Source organism: Arvicola amphibius, chromosome 3 (assembly GCF_903992535.2).
Source record: "Arvicola amphibius chromosome 3, mArvAmp1.2, whole genome shotgun sequence".
Taxonomy (NCBI): Eukaryota; Metazoa; Chordata; class Mammalia; order Rodentia; family Cricetidae; genus Arvicola; species Arvicola amphibius.
The window spans coordinates 126,841,910-126,862,663 of NC_052049.1; the positions used below are offsets into that span (position 1 = coordinate 126,841,910).

The 20,754-nt window shown below is 51.3% G+C and overlaps 1 protein-coding gene across 7 annotated transcripts in view; it reads right to left on the reverse strand.

Moving 5' to 3' along the window:
* Positions 1 to 278: 278 nt before the first annotated feature.
* Cd276 (CD276 molecule) overlaps positions 279 to 20,754 on the reverse strand; it is a 31,832-nt gene continuing 11,356 nt past the window's right edge. For 3 of the 7 annotated variants that reach the window (XM_038322853.2, XM_038322847.2, XM_038322852.2), the window contains 7 exons: positions 16,115 to 16,247; positions 12,359 to 12,697; positions 10,595 to 10,891; positions 6,464 to 6,598; positions 4,491 to 4,532; positions 3,177 to 3,212; positions 279 to 1,898 (listed from right to left, as the gene is read on the reverse strand). In XM_038322853.2, coding sequence (XP_038178781.1) covers positions 1,876 to 1,898; positions 3,177 to 3,212; positions 4,491 to 4,532; positions 6,464 to 6,598; positions 10,595 to 10,891; positions 12,359 to 12,697; positions 16,115 to 16,193 — 951 coding nt within the window. In that variant the 5' untranslated portion in view covers positions 16,194 to 16,247 and the 3' untranslated portion in view covers positions 279 to 1,875. Of the gene's footprint in view, positions 1,899 to 3,176; positions 3,213 to 4,490; positions 4,533 to 6,463; positions 6,599 to 10,594; positions 10,892 to 12,358; positions 12,698 to 16,114; positions 16,404 to 20,754 lie in introns of all 7 variants that reach the window. The other 4 variants (XM_038322850.2, XM_038322851.2, XM_038322848.2 and 1 more) reach the window with 3 other exon arrangements.

Genomic DNA, 20,754 nt, shown 5'->3' on the forward strand with positions numbered 1-20,754 from the left:
ACTGGGGTCATCCAGGAACAGTGTGCACCCTCATTCCTCTAGCATCTGCTTCCACCTGCCTCTCTGCCTCTTAGGGTTCTTTTGTTTGGTTGGTTTCTGTTCGTTTGTTTCTGTTTTTCTCCTCAACTTGACAGAAGCTTGAGAAGAGGAACCACAGCGGAGAAAAAGCCTTCATGGTGAAGTAGGTAGCCCTATCACAGCCTGAATGCCCAGGACGGGTTCCTCCCCTCTAGCACCAAGCCACCCCACTGTTCGCACACATCACAGACAAGAAGCTATTGAAAGACAAAGGCATTTATTTCTCCCACAGTGCACCCCGTTAACAGAGTCCCAGATTTACTTCTTGTTTTATTTTTGTTTTGTCTTTTGAGATGGTTTCTCTGTGTTGCCCCAGTTATTCTGGAACACGCTCTGTAGACCAGTCTAGCCTCAAACTCAGAGATCCTCCTGTCTTTGCCTTCCAAGTGCAACATGACACCTGGCCAGAGTCCATGTAGATTATCCTCACATTCTCTACTGCTGGGGTGGGAGAGATGCCTTGAAGGGGACACCAGAAGTTCTGCTCTGCGGAAAGCCAGGGCTGTCGGAGACAAGCCAGGAACAAGCCCCAGCTCCAGAATAGCACCATGGTAAGGAGCAGACCTTTCTTGTCCTCGGGGGCTCCAGCTGTTGAGACGGTCCCAGTATGACAGACTGCTGCCCCCATCCAGGTCTGCATGGCTGTGGCCACCTGCCTTTCAGTCCACATCTAGAAAAAATCCTAGAAACACCCAGTTCTCCAAGTATGGCAAAGGGCTGCGCTCTCTCCAGGTCTCTGCCCCTACTCCAGGCCCTGGGTCAGCGATAGTGTGGGCTGAAAGTGAGGTTTCCAGAAACTGTAGGCACAGATGGGTACAATAGGGAGCCATTTCCCAGCTGGAAGCTGAGGTCTCGAGAGAAGGGACTTTGATTTTGCTACAGGACCTTGGCACCCAGTTCAGCGCTGACCCCTGTGGTGGCTCTACAGACATTGATTTAACTAAGAAAGTAAAAGTAACTAAGATTCCAAACTTGGGAAAGCATAGGGATGAAGGCTGACTCCCCTGAGGGGCTCTGAGAACCAGGCAACCAGTACCTGCTTCCTGTGGGGAAAATGGGCACAGCCCAGGGCAGCCAGAGGACACCACGCAAGGCAAGTCTGTACGTGGTCCAGCACGTGCAGCTGCAAGTATCACTGTACCTGTGTGTGTAGGTGGGGAGAGTGTCCCATCACACTTAGCCAGGGAGGGAGACAACCAAAGCCAAGCCCAGGGCAGGTGAGTTGGGATGAAGACTTGGGAGATGCTGAAGAGATGGGATCCACGCTAGTCAGAAAAAAAGGTTGAGGAGCGATAAGTGAGATGTATCAGGGCCATGGGAAAAACCAAGAGATGACGGTGCAGCTGGCTTCAGATAAAGATGGCAGGGGTTCATCTTAATAGTTAGTATGTGCCTTGGAGACCAACAGCAGTAACATAGTCTGTGTGACTTTGGAAGAGCAAGGATGTGGGGTGATTTGTGTGTGTCCATAAGAAATAAGGCGAAAGGAAGGCTCAAGTGTGGTATCACTGGAGAAACAAGGCCACCGGATGACTCTAGAGGAGCAACGAGGTGGAGCGGTCTGTGTGTCACGTCCATAAGAAATAAGGATGGTTGCGCATCGTGTCACTGGAAAAATAAGGCTGCAGGATGATGGGAATCAGGTCCATCAGAGAAATAAGGCTGTGGGTGGCCTATGTGCCCCATCCTGTGAGGAATGGCGTGGAGCAGAACCCATACGTTGGGGGTGGGGCTCACACTGAGGCTCAACACAGCCAGAGAGTAGGTTCCCCACCTGGGAAAGGCAGCAGCTCCCAGTCAGGCTATTTCTTGTCCATCATCTGCATTTCATGGTGGGATGAAAGCAAAAGGGGAAATGCATTAGAAGCTAGAAGTTCTATTCCTGGGAACACATCCAAAGTCACTTGCCCAGGTCGGGGGTGTATACCCCTAACCTGTGCACAGGACGGATAGAGTAAGGAGTGTGTCTTCTTACACCGCTACACTGGAAGCCAGTATGTACACAGGAGCCAGGTAAGACAGTCACTCCACACACTCCCTCCTGCTGGCCTGCTTGGTCCATCTGACTCACCCTTCAAGGCCTGGCCCAATTCCCTCCCCTGGCAGGCGCCCCTTCCCATCCTAATGACCTGGAGAGTAATGTTGCAGGGAACCTTCTCCCTCTGACCTTGCCTCCCTATTGAAGAAGATCCAAATCTGACACCCCTGGCCCCGCTCCACATCCCAGCTTGTACCAGCAGTTTAGAAGGCCTTGGGTATGTGTGGCCCTTCTCTTCTCCCTTCCTTTGGGTTCTGTCTATGTCCTCCGGAAAGGAACTGTCATATCCTGTCTCCGCAGTCATCCATCTTGGACACAGACTAAAGTCAAGGTTCCTGCCTGGGGAGCAGGGAAGCCCATTGCTTCACCTATGGGGTTACTCCGGGCAGCAACTCTCTTCGGCTGATAGTCTCATCAGCAGGGCTTCACTCTTCTGCGTTCACTGCTTCCCAACGACAGGGAGACTTCTCATTTCCTAGGCTTCCTAACAAACCTGCGGGCGTGAGTAATAATGACCGCTGTGCTGACTGGCCACCTCCTACGCACCAGAAACGTGGCCGCCCAGATGAAAGCTACATTTCTAGGCTCACCTGAGAAACAGGTCACGTGACTAGGTTCTGCCCAACGGGATGTATCTAAAGTGACAGGAGCTATTTTTGGCCAAGCCCTAGAAAGAGGCTCCCTGCACTCCTTCTCATCCCTTGCCTCTGGAGGGGGCATGGCAGCCACGGCAGCAACCTCTCGGACCCAGGGTTGGAAGCTTCATGTTGCAGGGGACAGAATCCAGGCCCCAGGCTACCTGCAGCTTTCAGACCGTCAGACAGGAGAGGCAGAACTGCCTGGTGTAGGTAAGCCTGTGTCTGACATCTGGGTCCTACTGGAGCAGCTGGGACCAGGGTTCCTCTACAATCTACCATCTCACCAGGAGGTGAGTGAGTGCTGTTCTTCTGGGGCGGACACAGGTCAGCAGCAGAAGGGTGATGATGGTGCCCCACTCCTCAGCTTCCTACACAGACACACAAACACACATATTCCATTTCAGGCAATAATATATCTTTACCTTCTTTGTTTTCAGAGTGTTTCAGAGGCCGCAGAGCTGAAAAAAATAAAAGGGAAGGAGCACGTGATGAGAGAGGAACCCCAGGAAGGCAGGTGGAGGAAGAAGTAAGGGTAAGGATTTAGAAGGGATGGGATGGGACGGGCAGGCTGGGGGCACCATCACAGTGCCAGGGGAGGAGCCCTAGACAGCCACCCCAAGCCTCAGTCCCACCTCCACCGTCTCTGAATAAGTCCCGTGTGTCTTTTCTCTCTGAGCCTCCGTTTCCTGTTACTACAGACAAGCACCCGTGCCCAGACAAGCTGGAGATAGGGCAGCACACAGAGCCCAGATCATAAATGAGGTGAAATGAGGACCAAGGGAGGCTGGCATGGCTGCAGGTGCCTCCAGAGGCCCAGGGTCACGTGGCCTAGAGGCTAACTCTCCAGCCCATCCTCTCTCCCTTCCTCCCTCCCTCTGCCAACATCTGTCTCTAAGCATGAGACCTGGGGCCTGATCCCAGGCTCACCTCCATGCCTGCCACACAGGCACCAACAGGTGGGTGGAGAATTAATTGACGTGATTTACAGCAGCCCCCATGCATCGCTCCCGCCCTTCCTTCTACTGAGTAAGGAGGGAGCTAGTGTCAACTGGAGCAGTCCAGGATGGCTCATGGGAAACCTGCCTTTCTCAGCCTGGTCACTCCTGGTCCTGCAGTTCTGGGGCACTGGGACCCACCCTCGGACCAGATCTCAGCCCAGGACCCTCGGCAAAGCACCTGCCTCTCTGGGCTCTGGAGAGAGCTTCGGAACAGCTCTCAGGTGCTATTAGAACAGGGCCAAGATGGTAGTTTACAGGAGAGAGATGGAAGCCCAGAGTGAAGCACCTCACCCAAGCTGCACAGCCTAAGAACAGGGCAGCTGTTTGCTGGATCACGACAGGGCACCACTGTAAGCTCTGAACAAGACACCAGCCGTGGTACTGCTTTCTATAGGGATTATCTCATTTAACTCAACCCAGAAAAGCCTAGAGACCTGTTCTCATGCCCACTTTTTTTACATATGGGAAAAATAGGCCAAAGACAGTTATTTGCCGAAGGCTCCTTTGTTTATAAGAGACTGCCTCTCTCCTGAAGCCCTCCTCCCACCCCTAGGAAGCTCTCAGTTGGTATAGTCCTGATGGACAGGGTAGGGTAGGACTCCTGTGGCAGTCCGGTACTCTACCTCTGGACCCCTTCTGGTTTGGGGGCTCCATCAGAGGGTATTTCATTCAAAACTCAGAGCGTAAAGTCCTGTTCTCCTGTCCCTGGTGCCTCCCCGTGAAGAAGGTCAGACTCACCCGTCTTGGAGCCTTCTCCATCCCCGTCCTGGTCCTCAGCGCCTAGAAGGATGAATAACAGACTTTCTCAGTGTTTACATTCCCACACTTCCACATCTGGCTGAGCAAAAGTGACCTCTGGTCGGAATGCTTGAGACCAGAGCAGAGCTGAACCTGGGACAGAACGGAAGGGCCCAGCAGAAAGCCCAGCACTCGTCTGGCCAGGGACCATTTATCCAGCTTTCTACCCACCGGGCCTACCACTTCACATACCCGCTCACTTGCCACCCAGTCGACATCACCACATCTGTACCCCCACTTCTGTTATGTTTTGTATGTGTGTGTGTATGGTGTGCGTATGTGCATGTGTGTGTACATGTGCATGAAAGCCAGAGGTTGGCATCAGGTGTCTTCCTCAATCACTCTCCACCTTCTCTGAGACGGGGTTCCTCACTGAACATGGAGCTCATGGACTGAGCTAGACTGGCTGCCCAGAGAATGTCAGCGGGCCTCCTGTCCCCCTAACCCCAGCGTTACAGAAACAAGCTGCCACGCCAGACTTACGAGGGTGCTGGGGACCCAAACTCAAGTCCTCATGCTTGCACAGCAGGTCCTTTACTGGCAGTCATCTCCCCAGTCCCTCTGTACCCCACTTCTGTCTGTCTGCGCCCTCTACCAGCCTCGCACAGCCCGCTTAACCATCCAAGTCACAAGCATCACTTACCCACGACTGACCAAACTCCCCGCACTTCCTCCCCATGCCTACTCTCCTTCCAGCCTCTACTACCGTCGGCTCTCACAGCCCGTCTACTCGTGCCACCCACCAGTGTCCACCCACTAACACCAATTCATAACCCCCTCACCCAGCAGATAGTAGTATCCGAGGAAGACATACACTCTCGTGACACACAAGCTAAATGCTCACAAGGCTCTGGACCTTTTCTCCTCACAGACAGACACACTCATCCCTTGTCACACTGCATGCAGCCTTACACACTACCATCTTCATAACACATCTCTCTTGTTTACACCCATCTGCCATGTTCATGCATGGACAGGCAGGTTATACTGACTCACAGAGGACAATTAGCCACGAGGACTCAGGCTAGGGTCCTCTGTGTACCCCCTTCCTGTTCATTCTGTCACGGACACAGCAACTGCTGGGTTTGAACGTCTGTTCCCTCCCAAATGCACACTGAAATCAGCTGTCATCCAACAGTATCAAGGGGCGTGACTTCTGGGCTGGAGAGTTGGCTCAATAGTTAAGAGCATTGTCCGCTTTTGCAGAGAACAGAATTCTGTTCTCAGCACCCACATCGTCAGTGTAACAATAATCTGTAACCACAGTTCTGTGCATACTTGCAGGCAAAACATACATACGCAAAAACTTTAAATTTAGATTTTAGATTAATTTTATTTTAAAGAGGTGACACTTCTAAGGGGTGATTAGTCTCTGACAGCTCCACCCTTACTTTGTGCCTGTGTCTGAGTGTGTTGTATTTGTGCATGCCTGTTCGCATGTATGTGGAGGCCCAAGGCTGACAACAGGAGGCTTTCTTGATTATGCTCCCTGTTATTCATTAAAGCAGGGTCTCTCAATCAAATCCAGAGCTTACTGATATGGCTAGTCTAGCTGATCAGTTTGACCTGGGGAAGCCCTGCCTTCTCCTTCTAAATGCTGGAATTACAGACAAGCTGCCATGCCCACTAGATATTAGGTGGGTGCTAGGGTTCCAAACTCCAGCCTTCATTCTTCTATGGCAAGTGATTTCTCTGCTCTCCCTGCTATCTGGATATGATACTCGCAGCTTGAGAAACTCAAGCCAGTAAATTTCTGTTTTTTTATTCGATCCTGTCTCAAGTATTCTCTTACAGCTGCACCTAAGAAACTAAAACAATGACATGCCTCAAGACATGTGGGCATGTATGCACCTGTATATACACACACACACACACACACACACACACACACACACACGCACGCACGCACGCACCTGCATTCTCCTCCTCGCAGCTCTGCTTGATCTTTCTCCAGCATACAAAGGCCAGGGCCACCAGCAGTATCACAAGGCAGACAGAGAGCCCCACAGTCACCCACAGAGCCTCAGGGGGGAATGTCATAGGCTGCCCTGGAAGAAGACAGAAGGATGAGACCATCTTGTTCCGAGGTGTGAACAGGGGCTCCTACTCTCACTGTGCCCCACCAAGATGAATGAAGCTCACTCAGGCTCCCGCGGCCATAGCTCCAGTAACCCTACCGAACCCTGCCACTGTGGCTATGGGTGATGGAAACATGCCTCAGAAGAGAGGGGATGGAGCTAACAAGCCCGGGGGTGACTAACGACCGTGGGTAGGGCCCCACTGACCAAGGAGAAGCTTTCTGTCATCTGAGAGTGGCGTAAGGATCTCTAAGCTGACTAAGCGTCCAGGCTCCCAGCTTCTGTGTGTGATGTCACCACAGGAAGTCCCACTTCAGCCATTCTCTGCAGAGACCCTGACACCTTCTGGCCTCCGCCCGTCTCCTGTCATTTTCCCTTCCTAGCAGGAGCTCCCAAATTCCCCATCTGGCTTAAGAATCATCTCTCCAGAGGCCTCCCTGAGGGTTGCAGTCCCACCTGGCTTACATCATCCTAAGGGTCTGACACCAGCCAGCTACCTCCCTGGAGCCAGGGTGTGGCCTGTTTTTGACAACCCATGAGCTAGTATTAGCTTTTATTTTTGTAAAAAGTTACAAAAAGAAAGGAGAAAGAAAGAAAAGAGAAGAGAAGAGAAACACAGAAGAACAGAAGGAAAAGCTCCAGGACTCTGGAGAGGCGACTCAGCTGGCTTTTCAGAATACATGAAGCCTGGGGTTCAGTTCCTAGCATGACATAAACAGTCATGGTTTCCCATGCCACCTGTGATCCCAGAACTAAGGAGGTAGAGATGGTCTCAAGAAACTCAAGGTCACCCTCACTCATATTGAATTCAAAGTCAACTAAGACAATGCGATGCTGACAATAATAAATAAATAGACTAATAAACAAACAAACAAAATCAGCAGCTTTCAGAAAAGCGGCACGTGGCCCACAAAGTGGGCACATGGCCCATAAGGTATTCATTCTCTGTCTCTTTACAGAAAGTGTGCCTAGTTCTAAACACAGATGAGGGCCTCAAGGACTCGTGCGGATCTGGGGGAGCCTAACCAAGGGAACGTTCACGTGCAGCCCTGAGGCTGCCCCCGTTAGATACCTCAGGTCAAGAGAATGAGTGAGGCCGAGGAGCTCAAGGTGGGGCTGAGGCCAGCATCTGCCCTAAGCACAGCCCACAGGACTCCAGCATAGATTCCACCCTCGCCTAGAGCCACACTGGCTGCTGGGCAGAGCCTTGGAGGGGGAAAAAACCTCTAACAAAGACAGCTGGTTCCTTTTGCCCTCTGGGGACAGCCAGGAGCCAGGGCATTAGAAGCCTCTGGAGTACACAGGCAGCGGGGGCCCTGCACCTGAACCTGCAGAGGTCCAGGCCCAGAGGAACTGGAGTAAGTCCTTGCAGCAAATACACTTTCCACAAATATGGGCTGGGGGCAGGGCACGCTGCTGCTCTGGATCCTGGAATCTGAAGATGGGTGGACAGCAGAAATACTCAAGGGACTCCACCCCTCCCTGAAGAACCACAGGCAGCTAATGGTTACTAGGGAAGGGAGAGACATTTTCTTCAGCGACAGAGCCCCACGATAAAGTGCCCAAGCTCCTCTAATCGATCCTGCACTTGTGCTCCTGTAAGCAATCCTAACCAAAGTCACTGTGTCACAAAGAATAGACAGTAAAATGGGAGGGGGACACCAAGATGGGTTGGCTGGTAAAGAGTCTTCTGGGACTGCCTGATGACCTACGTGCTAGCCCAGAGCCTTTGGGGAAGGGGAGAACCGATTCCCGAAAGTTGTCCTCTGACCTTAGTATACACACACAGTAAATAAGGTTTTAAAATAATAAAAGTAGGAGGGGACTAGCTGGGCAGAGGAAGGGGATCAGCAGGAAAGAAAGCGGGACGTGAAATGGTATTAAAGGTGAATATCATCAAAATGCATTATACACACGCATGAAATATCACAAGGAATCTATTCAATATCTAATTAGTATAAGCTAATTACTCAAAGGGAAAATCTCCCTGTGTTTGCCCCTAAACTGCCTGAAATACTGTCAGACTTCCTTCGTGCCTCTAGCAAAGGGCACAGTCAGCTGGGGCTCAGACCTATATCTCCAGTTCTTGCTCCAGAAAGCCCTCTCCAGAGAGGCCTGGCACAGCACTCAATGTCACTCAGCCCCATCAGGTGGAGGGAGAGCAGCTAGAGGACTGAGCATCGAAATCCCAGAATGCTGCACAAGGCAGAGCTGCCCGAAGCAAAATGCAGGCCAAGGGCTCCAAGGCAAGCCAGATCTGTTCTAACGAAAACAGGAGGCCAGCCGCGGGGAGGAGGGAAACTGGGCTAAGAGGCCAATGCTGGATTCAGATCCCGGCTCGTCTCTTGCTGCAGAATGTGGGAAGCAGGATGCAAAGAGGTCCTCAAATAGAGTTTGCAGAGGCTGGGGACCCTCCAAGCTATGGGCAAATCATGGCCTCTATCACTTGTCTAATTTTCAAAGTGGTGTCTGGCCCCCCAAAATGTATGGAGCCACTGTGCTAGTCTCTGGTCTTGAGTGGAGTCCCTTTTCACTGGGTCTTGTCTGAATTGTGCTTGGCAACACTGGCCCAGATGAAATTCTTTCCATGCTAACTACAGAGGTGTAAAGAATGTTCTCTGAGGTGGGGCGAATGCTCTTTCCACATGCAAGCCCTTGCTTCACAGGGTCAGTGCACAGAGAGCCCGGCCCACCTGGTGTAAGATGGCTATGAGTCCTCTGTCCTTCCTGTCTCATGCCACAGTTCTTGGTCTCTCTTGTGAACAAAGTGATTTAGTGTGTGTGTGTGTGTGTGTGTGTGTGTTCAAACGTGTATGTGAGGGTACCCACAGAGGCCAGAAAACGGCATGTGACCACTCAGAGGTCTAGTCATTTGAGAGCCGTCTGATATGGGTGCTAGGATGCGAACTCTGCTCTTCACGATAGAGCAGTCAGTGTTCTTAATCACCGAGCCATCTCTCCAGCCCCAGTGAAATATTTTTTTTTCCTATGGTGTTCTCTACAAGGTCAAGGTGGTACTCAGGACATGAGGGAACACAGGAAGTGACTCCCTTAGATGAGGCATAGACTGGCTCCCTACAGTGAAGTCTAAGATTTACCCGGACACAGGAAACCATTGGAAGTAAAGAGCTGAATGGGCTGGGGGTGTCGGGCAGAAGTTGTGGAATGCGAAAAGGCAAGGACCAGTGACAGACAACCTGCTTTCCTGACCTCAGAGATGTAGGCGGTCCCTGGGAAAGCTCACACGCCCCTGAGGTAGGACCTAGGGAGCTAGACCTAGCACACAGACCTACCAAAGCACTGAATTGGAACACGTCAGGGACAAATACAGACAGTGACTGCCTACCTTGGCAAGAAGGTGAGCCTAAGTCCTCTTTACAGCCTAAAGCACTGGAGGTGCCGACCTGGGCTAGAGCTGACCTGGAAACCGGAGATGAAGTGACTTCCCTAATATTAGAGGTTCAATCTAGCATTGACCACATGGGGGCAGTAGAGACAACTCTGGCTATCTACCGGCGCTCTAGTCTGCAGAGAGGGCTGCCCTTGACCCAGGTGAGTAGGATCCACCTGGGAGGCCCCACAGTCTTCCAGGGCTTCACAGTTGCAATTCCTTCACACCAAAGAAGTGTACGCTGGAAGCAAGACAAACACACCCTCTTGTCTCTAAGCAAGCCTTGCCACTGCCCCAAAATTCTACCCACCCTCTAGATTCCAGGCAGGTACTTTGCGGTCCATGTAAGTAAGAGGCGTTAAGAGCTGTGGGAAGCATGTTCAGGAGCAAACGTTAGAAATGATTTCCATCAGCTCAAGGAAACAAGGAACCTTAAAGACTTCTCACCTGGGAAGCTCTGGAAATGTTTGAAATCTACACCATAATGAGTATTTTTATACTGATATTCCAGGTCAGGGCCTCGAGAGGAGGTAGCTGCTCCCTCAGTCCTTCCTCCGCTAACCTTCTCCCCTTACCTGTGATGGTAACTGAGCCATGAGCGTCTTGCTGCAACACGGGGTTGCGTACCAGGCAGCTATAGGTGCCACTAGCACCCAGCATCACCCTCAGCACGCTGTGGACATCAAACAAGCCCCGCTCATTGGCCATCTGGGATGTGGTCACATTGTCAGTCAAGAGCAGTCCCTGCCCATCCTTCCAGAACACCTCAGCCTCGGGATAGCCCTGGTAGCTGGAGCACGTGATGGTCACCATGTTCCCGGGACGCAGGTCCTTGTTGGGCTCCAGGGTCATGCTGGGCTTCGAGTAGGGAGCTGGAGGGTGGCAGGGATGAGATAAATAATGGTCAGGTCAAGAGATACAGTGGTGCAAGGACACATGGGCTGTTAGCTAGGAGTCAGCCCTGGGGTTTCTTTGATGTTGAGGTCAGCAGCGGGACAAGTGGGTGGGCTGCATACAGACTGGGAAAGGGACAGACAATGCTCCCTCCTGGTACTGAACTGCCACCTGCAGGCTAGCAGCAGCACTGACAAAGTCCCCGATGTTTACAAAGCTGCCCTCGTCGGCTACATACGTGTGCTGTATCCTCAAGAACACATGGTCCTAAGCCAGCAGGTCGAGGGAGAGTGCTGCCCCCTGGAATAGGCCCTGCCCAGGTCCCAGCCCGTGGGGAAGCGGCACACCAGCTAGTTAGTACCCATCAGTTAGCCGATGAGGTTAAACTGTGCCAGGCTGGAGCCAGGCTGGGGGAGGAACGGCCTAGGTTGGTGTCACTGTCCAGCAAGGCCACCACGGATCTTCAGAACCCGGACCTCCAGAATCGTAGAGACACAGCAGTAAGAAAGGACAGGGCCTCTCCAGTTGTTCCGCAGCCTCTTTTACCATCAAAATCCAGGCCTTGTTCCTTCCCATTCTCTAGGCAGATCGAGTTTCATATCTGACCTTCACAGCAGGCTGGTCTTGTCTGTTAAGAGCCATCCCTGGGGTCCAGACTTGGGCAATGGGATTGTCAAGCGCTCCAGCAAGAGCAAACCCCTTCCCCAGCAGAAGTTCCGTGGCTTTCCTGTCCCGTGGCTTTCTGCTGACCCAGATGCATCTCCATCCTTTCCAGAAATTTCTATAGCCTTGGAGCTGGGGGTGGGGGAGGGGGTCAAGAAGGCCTTTGACCAGTGACTCCACACTACTTGGAGTCCCCGCCCATCACGTTCCTATCACTCTCAGCTATCTCTGTTGTCTGGGATACTGAGGATAGGGAACTAACTTCCTTTAACTTCAAATGCAATCGACAGAACTATAACCTCCCTTTAAGGTGCCACTTAAAACCAAAAAAAAAAAATAAAAACCCATGGGGCTTCTATGGGTTGTCATGGTGACCGAGCTGTGCACATCTTACTGCACCACCAGGTTGCATACCAGGCATCTGTAGGTGCCATTAGCACCCTGCACCAGCCTAGGAATGCTGTGTAAGTCAAACAAGCCACGGTCCTTGGCCAGCCAAAATGTGGTCACGTGACCAGTCAAGGTGATCCCTGTCAGAACACTGTGGCCTCAAGGCACACAGGACTGTCACCTCGTCCCCAGGTCGTTATGGGGCTCCAGAGTCATGCTGGACTTTGAGCAGAAGGCAGGAGGGTAGCAGAGGGCAGGGGTTAGCAGCATCATCAGTGCAGGAGATACAGTGGGAGAGAGGATGCGCAAGACCGTTAGGACGTGACTGAGAGCTGTGGGGAGCAGTGTATGAGAGCCCGCACGCAGAAGAACGGCACGTGGACCACACTCACCTGCCACCTGCAGGCTAACAGCAGCGCTGTCAAAGTCCTGGATGCTCACGAAGCACGTGTAGCTGCCTTCATCGGTGACTCGGACTCGCTGCAGCCGCAAGGATGCGTTGCCCTGTACCAACAAGTCAGGGAAGAGTGCCGTGCGGTTGGCATAGGCACTGCCTCGGTCCCGGCCCTCAGTGAAGCTGTGCACCAGCTGTTTGGTGTCTGTCAGCTGCCAGATGAGGTTGAGCTCTGCCAGACTGAAGCCAGGCTCCGGGGAAAAGGAGCAGCGGAGGGTGGCATCAGTGTCCACCAGGGCCACCACAGGGTCTTCAGAGACCTGGACCTCCACAGCTCCTGGGGGTGAGTCGGAGGGTGGTTAGGAAAGGTGGGGTTTTCAGGGTCTCTCTCCTTCCCCAGCTATCTCTAGGCTTTGTACAACCTTGCTTTTAGGTCTGTGGCTCAAGCAAAGTTCCACATCTACGCTCCTCACCCTAAGCAGCTAATCCATCAACAGGAATTCGGAATGTAACAAGGACCAAGACCAGGTCACACTCTAGAGCTCGTTTACATCCTAATGGAAGAGAGAGGCGGTTTGTGATGAACACAGATAATTATCAGCTTCTGATTAGACTATGGGGGTGGGGTTGGGGAAGTGGGGCTGTGGCCGCGCCTGTGCTAGAACTCTTGTCCAGTTTTGGATCCACTCTGACCCAAAGAAGGAGAGAGAGAGAGGAGAGGGAGAGAGAGGAGAGAAGAGAGGAGGGAGAGGGGGGAGAGAGAAGAAAACCAAAAAGAAGGACTACTGTAAAAGAGAAAGAGGGAACAGAAGAAGCCAGGGACTTGGCGCCAGGTCCTCTCCATTTCCCACAGTTACATACTATTCGGATAACTAGGCAGGGGTGCCTACAAAAAGCGAACACCCAATGTCCTCAGTGATTTTATCTGACTGAGAGAACTTCATGGGTGCTTGTCCTTTGCTTCACTTCCTAAACAGACACACAAGAAAGAACACCCCTGTCTTTAAATAAAGTGCAAAGCACATGCTGTGTAAAACACAGAGCCTACATAAGTGGGCACCAGGAAGGGGGACTAGCAGACAGGAAGTCCCTGAGGTAGGGGGTCAGTGAGAGCCTATGGGAAGGCCCTCTGAGGGGGCCAGACAGGCTTTTGAGACACTGGAAGAAACCTGAGGTTTCTGCCTTCGAGGGAATAGCATTAAGAAGGACAGTGGTTATTAAATGTAATGTGGGTAGCAAAGCCTGAAGCTTGCCCTGGCTCCCCTACACAAGGAGACTATATTGTAGAAGGGTAAGAGGGAGAGTAGTCAGGGGCCACCTCAGAGGTCCTCATAAGAAGTGATAGTGAGGGCTGGAGAGATGGCTCAGCGGTTAAGAGCTGCTCTTCCAGAGGTCCTGAGTTCAATTCCCAACAACCACATGGTGGCTCACAACCATCTGTAATGATATCTGGTGCCCTCTTCAGGCCTGCAGGCACATGTGCAGACAGAACACTGTACACATAATAAATAAATAAAAATGTTTTTAAAAAAGTGATAGTGAAACCGGCCAGTGGTGGCGCACACCTTTAATCCCAGCACTTGGGAGGCAGAGGCAGGTGGATCTCTGTGAGTTTGAGACCAGCCTGGTCTACAAAGTTAGCTCCAAGAGAGCCAGAACTGTTACTCAGAGGAACTCTGTCTCGAAAAACAAAAAATAAAAAAAAAAAAATAAAACTGTGGTAGTGATACAGTAGAAGAGAGGACACGTGAGGTAGTTAGCACAGGAGTCAGCTACAAGGCTTTACTTCCAGCACCATGAGGCAAAGGCAAGGAGATCTCTGTAAATTCAAGCCAGCTGGACTATATAGCAAGTTATAGGCCAGTCAAGGCTCCATAGTGAAACCCTGTCTTAAAAAAAAATCCAAAAACTGAAGAGTGGCCATAGAACCAGCCAGATCTGAGATGCAGTCAGAATTACCAATATTTGCTGATTGATGACGGATGAGAAGGAAGGAATGTGTGGTGGTTTGGATGAGGATGGCCCCCACAGGCTCGTATGTTTGAATGCTCGGTTCCCAGTTGGTGGAACTGTCTGGGAAGGGTTAGGAGGTGTGGCCTTGTCAGAGGAGGTGTCACTGGGAGTGGACTTTGAGGTCTCTAAAGCCCATGCCACCCCTCACTCTGCTGTGTGCTTGTGGATTAGACGTAAGCTCTCAGCTGCTGCCCAGTGCCTGCCTGCAGTCCTGCTGCCACATTCCCCGCCTTGATGGCCATGGGCTCCCCACCCCTGACACTGTAAGCCCCCAGATGGAATGCTTCCTTTTAAAGCTGCCTTGGCTGTGGAGGCTTTTGTCACAGCTATAGAAAAGTAACTATGTAACAGAATGTAAATCATCCTGAAGGAAACCCTCCCTGAGAAAAGGGTCCTGGGACAGGCTCCTCTGTGGTCACCTGTGCCCTCTATCCCATGGACTTCCTGGCACCTTCCTTGCCAGGAACCTCTGTTTGCCCGTCATCTCTGCTTCAGCAGCTCTGAGAAGTCAGGAAGGGTCTGGGGAATGTGCTGTGCTTGGACGGAGGGATTAGGTGAGAACTCTGCCCATAGGAAGCAGGCACACTCAAAATATGTGAAGCACAGCCTTCAAAGGAAGCTAACTGAGTGTAGCACCCACAGAGGGCTTAGAAAATTGTATTAGTTCTGTGGTTAGTGTTTTACTAGGCATTCCACACTTAGTACATGATGTCTAGCGGTTGAAGCTGGGCCTGGCTATCTTTCAGTAATCCCATGAAATCTTAGGCCAGTTCCCATCCTTGCCAACTAGACACCAAGGTGTCCCTTGCAGGGGACATCTGGGACATGGAATTTAAATCACCCAAAGCCCTTTCTTTCTATCTATCAAGAAGAGAGAATCAGGCTGGGTGTGGTGGTGATGCACGCCTTTAATCTCAGCACTCAGGAGGCAGAGGCAAGTGGATTTCTGTGAGTTCGAGGTCAGCCTGTCTACATAGTGAGTTCCAGGATAGACAGTCAGGGATACATAGTGAGACTCTGTTTCAAACAAACAAATAAAAACAAACCAAAAAAGAAGTCAACCCTTAGTGGCAGAGATGGGTATTGCCTCCTGTGACCACTAGATGGCACCAGACACTCGGCTTTGTTTTCTCTATGGGTTGTCAGACTATACGAATAGGGCATTTACACAGCCAAGTACTATCCGGGAAGTACCTTGACTTGTTCATCATGGTGATCGAGCACTGACTATATAGCAAGCATCCATCCCAACCCTGAGGATAGGTCCTATCTTCTGAGCAGGGGAAAAAAGGAAATAAACAAAGGAACCATACGTCAAGTGGAGGCAAAAGCTAGGAAGGTGATAAAGCACAGGGACAGGGAGGGAGAGAGGGCTATGCTTTTATGCAAAGCAGCCAAGGAAGCATGCTGAGGATCTGCCATTTGAGCAAAGGCTTACAATAGAATAAAGAGCGGAATCATGCCTCTGTCTGAGGGTAGAAAGTTCTGGGCAGAGAAGCCCTAGGCACAAGGGTCCTGAAGAGAATTTACACAGTGCTTTCAGGAACCTGGAACTATCATAGTACACAGCGCTCAAGTCCCATTTCCCAGATGGAAAAGTACAGACTAAGGTGAAGAAGGTTGCCTGTGGATCCCAGAGATGGAAATCAGTATGATTCTTCATGACAGAGCCAGCCTGGAAGTAGCCCAGGAAGGAGTAGGCATCGTCACACACCAACATGACAATGATCTTTCCCCTCACCTGTGAGGCAGAAGTATAGGACTCCCAGGGCTGTGCGCATACACACACCCACCCTGGGGCCACCCCATCCACGCAGCATCTTCCTGTGAGGCAGCTGACAGCTGGGCTCTCCGTGGCGGATGGCTGCTCCTGCCTGTGGAAGAGGAAGAGAGGCCTTTGTCTCCAAAGTTCCTCCCTAACACCTTCCTAATTCCTCAGGACCATCCAAATCCAAAAGGGAAGAAGTCAGGTAGCCAGCAAGACAAGGTTGATGAAGCTTGGGGTCCGGGTTGTGCCCAGGTCACTTTGGCTGATAGGAGAGTAAAAGAGAAGGTTTTAGAGAAACGTGGGGTTTAATTTGAAAAGTACACTCTACCCTAAAGGTAGCCAGGAGCCACTGAAGGTTCTGGGATAGATAAACAGCATCATTGTGAGGGCTAATTCGATAGCATCTGCAGAATAAATGGGAGAAGCCAACCAAGGGGCAAAGCAGGCGTGGATAGAAATGACAGCATTTAAGAGTGTGGGAAACGAGGAAGGCAGCAGTCAGGACAGTTGGTTCTGAGCCCTGATCGCTGGGACAGGAAGTGTGAAACATTTGGTCTTGGGTGTGTTAGAATAGGAGCATGTGTGCAGAAACCCCAGGGCGGGGTTCTAGGAGCAGCTGGATGTATGGATGTGGCGTTTGGGAGGGACATCTGCCAATTTAATACATGTACCAAGCAACCAAGACCCAGCAGAAATGAAGAGGGGTGGCCAGAGCAAGCTGGATCTGCTGCAATAGATCGGGCCTGGGTCAGAGGGGTTCCAGACTTCCCTGGGCTCAGCACGTACTCCAGCTTCTCAGGTGCCTGACGCAAGCAGGCTGCATGCACCACTTTTTATGTCCCTCACTGTTGCCTGCTCAAGCCATGTGACCCGTGTCCATCTGTCCCACCTAACGATGATTAGCAACAATATGAACATTCCATACCCTCCCAGCCACCCCTAGTGGCAGATTGCATCCTTGGTCACATTTTTTTGCAGGTGAAACAAACAAATAAATACATACATAAACACAAACACATAAACCCAAAAAACAAAAAAAAATTAAGAAAAATTAAGTTTCTTAATGTCAAATCATCTGTCACTGAGCAGAGCTGAAAGGAGCCCAATCCTGCAGCAGTCTTTTCTGACCCTTCATGGAGCAAATCCTACCAACAGCCAAGCATCTTGTCTAGCCTCGGGTACCTGGGGACAGCCCTTCCATCCTGTTCTAGCCTATTGCGCACCCCTTCCCCCACTCCTGATGCCAGGAAGCTGCACAGAGGGAGTCCCTCAGCCAAACCCAGCATCCTGGCTAGCCAACCCCTTCCCTGGCTGTCGACAGCCCATTGCGGAGAAGCCCTGGGCAGCCACTTCCTTTCCAGGTGCTTCCGGTCCAAAGTCTGGTGGCCTCAAAGCCTCCCCGTCTGGGTGCTGAGTCAGCAGCTCCGATTCATAGCAGTATCCTTGGGGACACCACTTCCTGCCTGACAAATGGGCCACAGTCAGCCTGCAGGAAAACCTAGCAGGCAGCTGCCTGGACTACTGGCAATGTGCCATAGGAAGCTAAAGCCCACAGAGTTGTCAGCTTCTTCGTCTTCTGTCCTCTTTTATCCCCTAGGAAGCAAGGCCTGGGAGCTGGGACGTGGCTCAGTCGGTTGAGGGCTTCTGAAGCTCTGGCTTCAACCTCCAGCCTCTCACAAGCCAGGTGTGATGGTACATGCTTGTAATCTTGGCACTCTGAGGTGGGGGCAGGAAGATCAGGAGTTCAGGGCCATCCTTAGCTACATAGTGAGTACAAGGCCAGCCTGGGCAATAAGAGACCCTGTCTTAAAACAAAAACAAACCCCGAGTCGGTCAGCGCTTCCAGCCCTTCTCACTGCTGCTTGCGCCCGTCGTCTAGGGTCACCTCGGCCCTCTTCACTGACCCCGTAAGTCCCACAAATCATCCCTACCGAATCCTTTTCTCAGGTGCCTTCTCCTCAGTACTAAAACAGGAATCAGGCTCATGTCCTCCCCCACTGACAAATCCCCCACAGCCCCCCAGAACGCACAAGAAAAGTCCTACATTCCTCTACCTAACACTCAAGGCTCATCTTGGGATGTCTTCCCATGCTTCAAGCTGCTTCCTGTTACTGGGGATTACCCTAAGGATCATTTGTGAATGTATGCTGAATGTGTGGGGAGCCAGGAGTCCCCTCCTGATCAGACTAATCGTGTGTCCCCAGAGCACTGCTGTCCCTCACTCCAGAGGGTCCATGAGAGGCTTCCAGAGTGGACACCAAGCTTGCTCCCTTTCGTTCCTTTTCTTCATTCTGGACCCAGGATGTCCACCACTGTAATTTCAGCCAAGAAACACCATGGAGCCCCTGCAAGAAAGACTACAGAGTGCCCTGGCCTCCTGGAGACACTGTAAGTAAGGACCAGCCACCCTCACTTGAAGCTACTGCAAGCTTATCCAAATCCAGCAGAATCAGGATCCAAGGATACTTTCAAAACATCACCCAAGACTCATTACTCCATACATTCAGAACTGCAAACCTGACTGCTAATGAGCTCTGGGCCAAGATGCCTTGGACCCACGGGTACTCAATAGGGATTCTTCTCCCACCATAACCACTGGCATCACTCCAGTCTCTTTTTATAAGATGATGATGACGATGATGATGATTATTATTATTATTATTAAAAAAAAAGTGCTGGGCCGGGCGGCTGTGGCGCACGCCTTTAATCCCAGCACTCGGGAGGCAGAGGCAGGCGGATCTCTGTGAGTTCGAGACCAGCCTGGTCTACAAGAGCTAGTTCCAGGACAGGCTCCAAAGCTACAGAGAAACCCTGTCTCGAAAAACCAAAAAAAAAAAAAAAAAAAAAAAAGAGAGTGCTGGATAACCTGAAACTGAACTCAGGTCCTCTGCAAGAGCAGCAACACTTAACCACAGAACCATCTCTCCAGCCTGATTTGTTTGTATGTGTAGCTGAATGTTTGTTTATACATGTGTGGGTACATGCACACATGGGTGCAGGTGCCCACAAAGTCTAGAAGAGGGTATCAGCTCCCCTGAAATGGGACTTACAGAGAGCTGTGAGCCACCACGTGAGTTCTGGAAACCGAACTCAAGGTTACCTGCAAGAGCAATAGATGCTCTCAACTACAGGACCATCTCTTTAGTTCCACCCTATAGTCCACTCCACACCCCACTAACCTCCCATAGAGAGGACAGAAGGGAGAGTCGCAGAACTCTAAAAGTATCAGCTAAGTTCCTAGATCCAGATATGCCTGAAACAAGCTGCAGACCTAGATGGACCAATCTTCATCCAGTTCCAGCTAAGTTTCTATCCTATGCAACTGAAGGACAGAGGTGACTCATCTGTGCTATGCTCTCAAGTAGCAGACCCGGTACAGCAGGTGGACATGCCTTTCAGTAGAGCCCACTTTAAGATACCATGAGGGCTGCTCAGTGGCACCTGAGAGCCATCACAGTGTCCAAGTGCATCCTGAAGGCCTGGAGCAGCTCTCCAGGTAAGGCTGGGAAAGGTGAGACTCAGCCCCATCTGCTGCCTTTCAAGCAGACCTCCTTGATATGACAGCAAATGAAGACCAAGGCCTCGAAAGCGGGAGGAACTGAGTTTGATCTTCAGAACCCAGCGGGAGCAGCAGGTATGGTGGTAGGTGCTTGTAATCCCAGGGCTGAGGGGATGAAGACAGGAAGACCCCTGGGCTCACTGGTGAACCAACCCAGCCTATGTGGTGAGTTGTGGGCCAGTGAGAGCCTGTCTCAAAGCAAAAACGAATAAAACCAAGGTGGATGACAATTGAGGAACAACAGCCACGGCTGTCCTTTGGCTTACACAGATAGCAACCACACAGGCACACAAGCCTGCACACACACACACACACACACACACACACACACACACATACACAATGGCAGAAAGAGAGCCCAAAGCTGGACGATGGTGGCGCACGCCTTTAATCCCAGCACTCGGGAGGCAGAGGCAGGCGGATCTCTGTGAGTTCGAGACCAGCCTGGTCTACAGAGCTAGTTCCAGGACAGGCTCCAAAGCCACAGAGAAACCCTGTCTCGAAAAACCAAAAAAAACAAACAAAACCGAGAAAGTGAGCCCAAGGTTTGGGGTTCTGATCTTAGCTCTACCACTTCACTGTAGTCTTAATAAGGTCTCCCACTGTGGTGGTTTGAATGAAGATGTCCCCCACAGACTTACATATTTGAATAGTTGGTAGTTGTTTGGGAAGGATTAAGAGGTGTAGCCCAGGGGGCTGGAAAGATTACTCAGTGGTTAAGAGAACTGACTGCTCTTCCAGAGGATCAGGGTCCAATTCCCAAGACCCAAATGGCAGCTCACAACTGTTCTGGAACTCTGACACCTCACACAGACATACATGGAGACAAAACACCAATGCATATGCACACACACACACACGCACACACACACACTCACACAGACATACATGGAGACAAAACACCAATGCATATGCACACACACACACACACACTCACACAGACATACATGGAGACAAAACACCAATGCATATGCACACACACACACACACACTCACACAGACATACATGGAGACAAAACACCAATGCATATGCACACACACACACACACACACA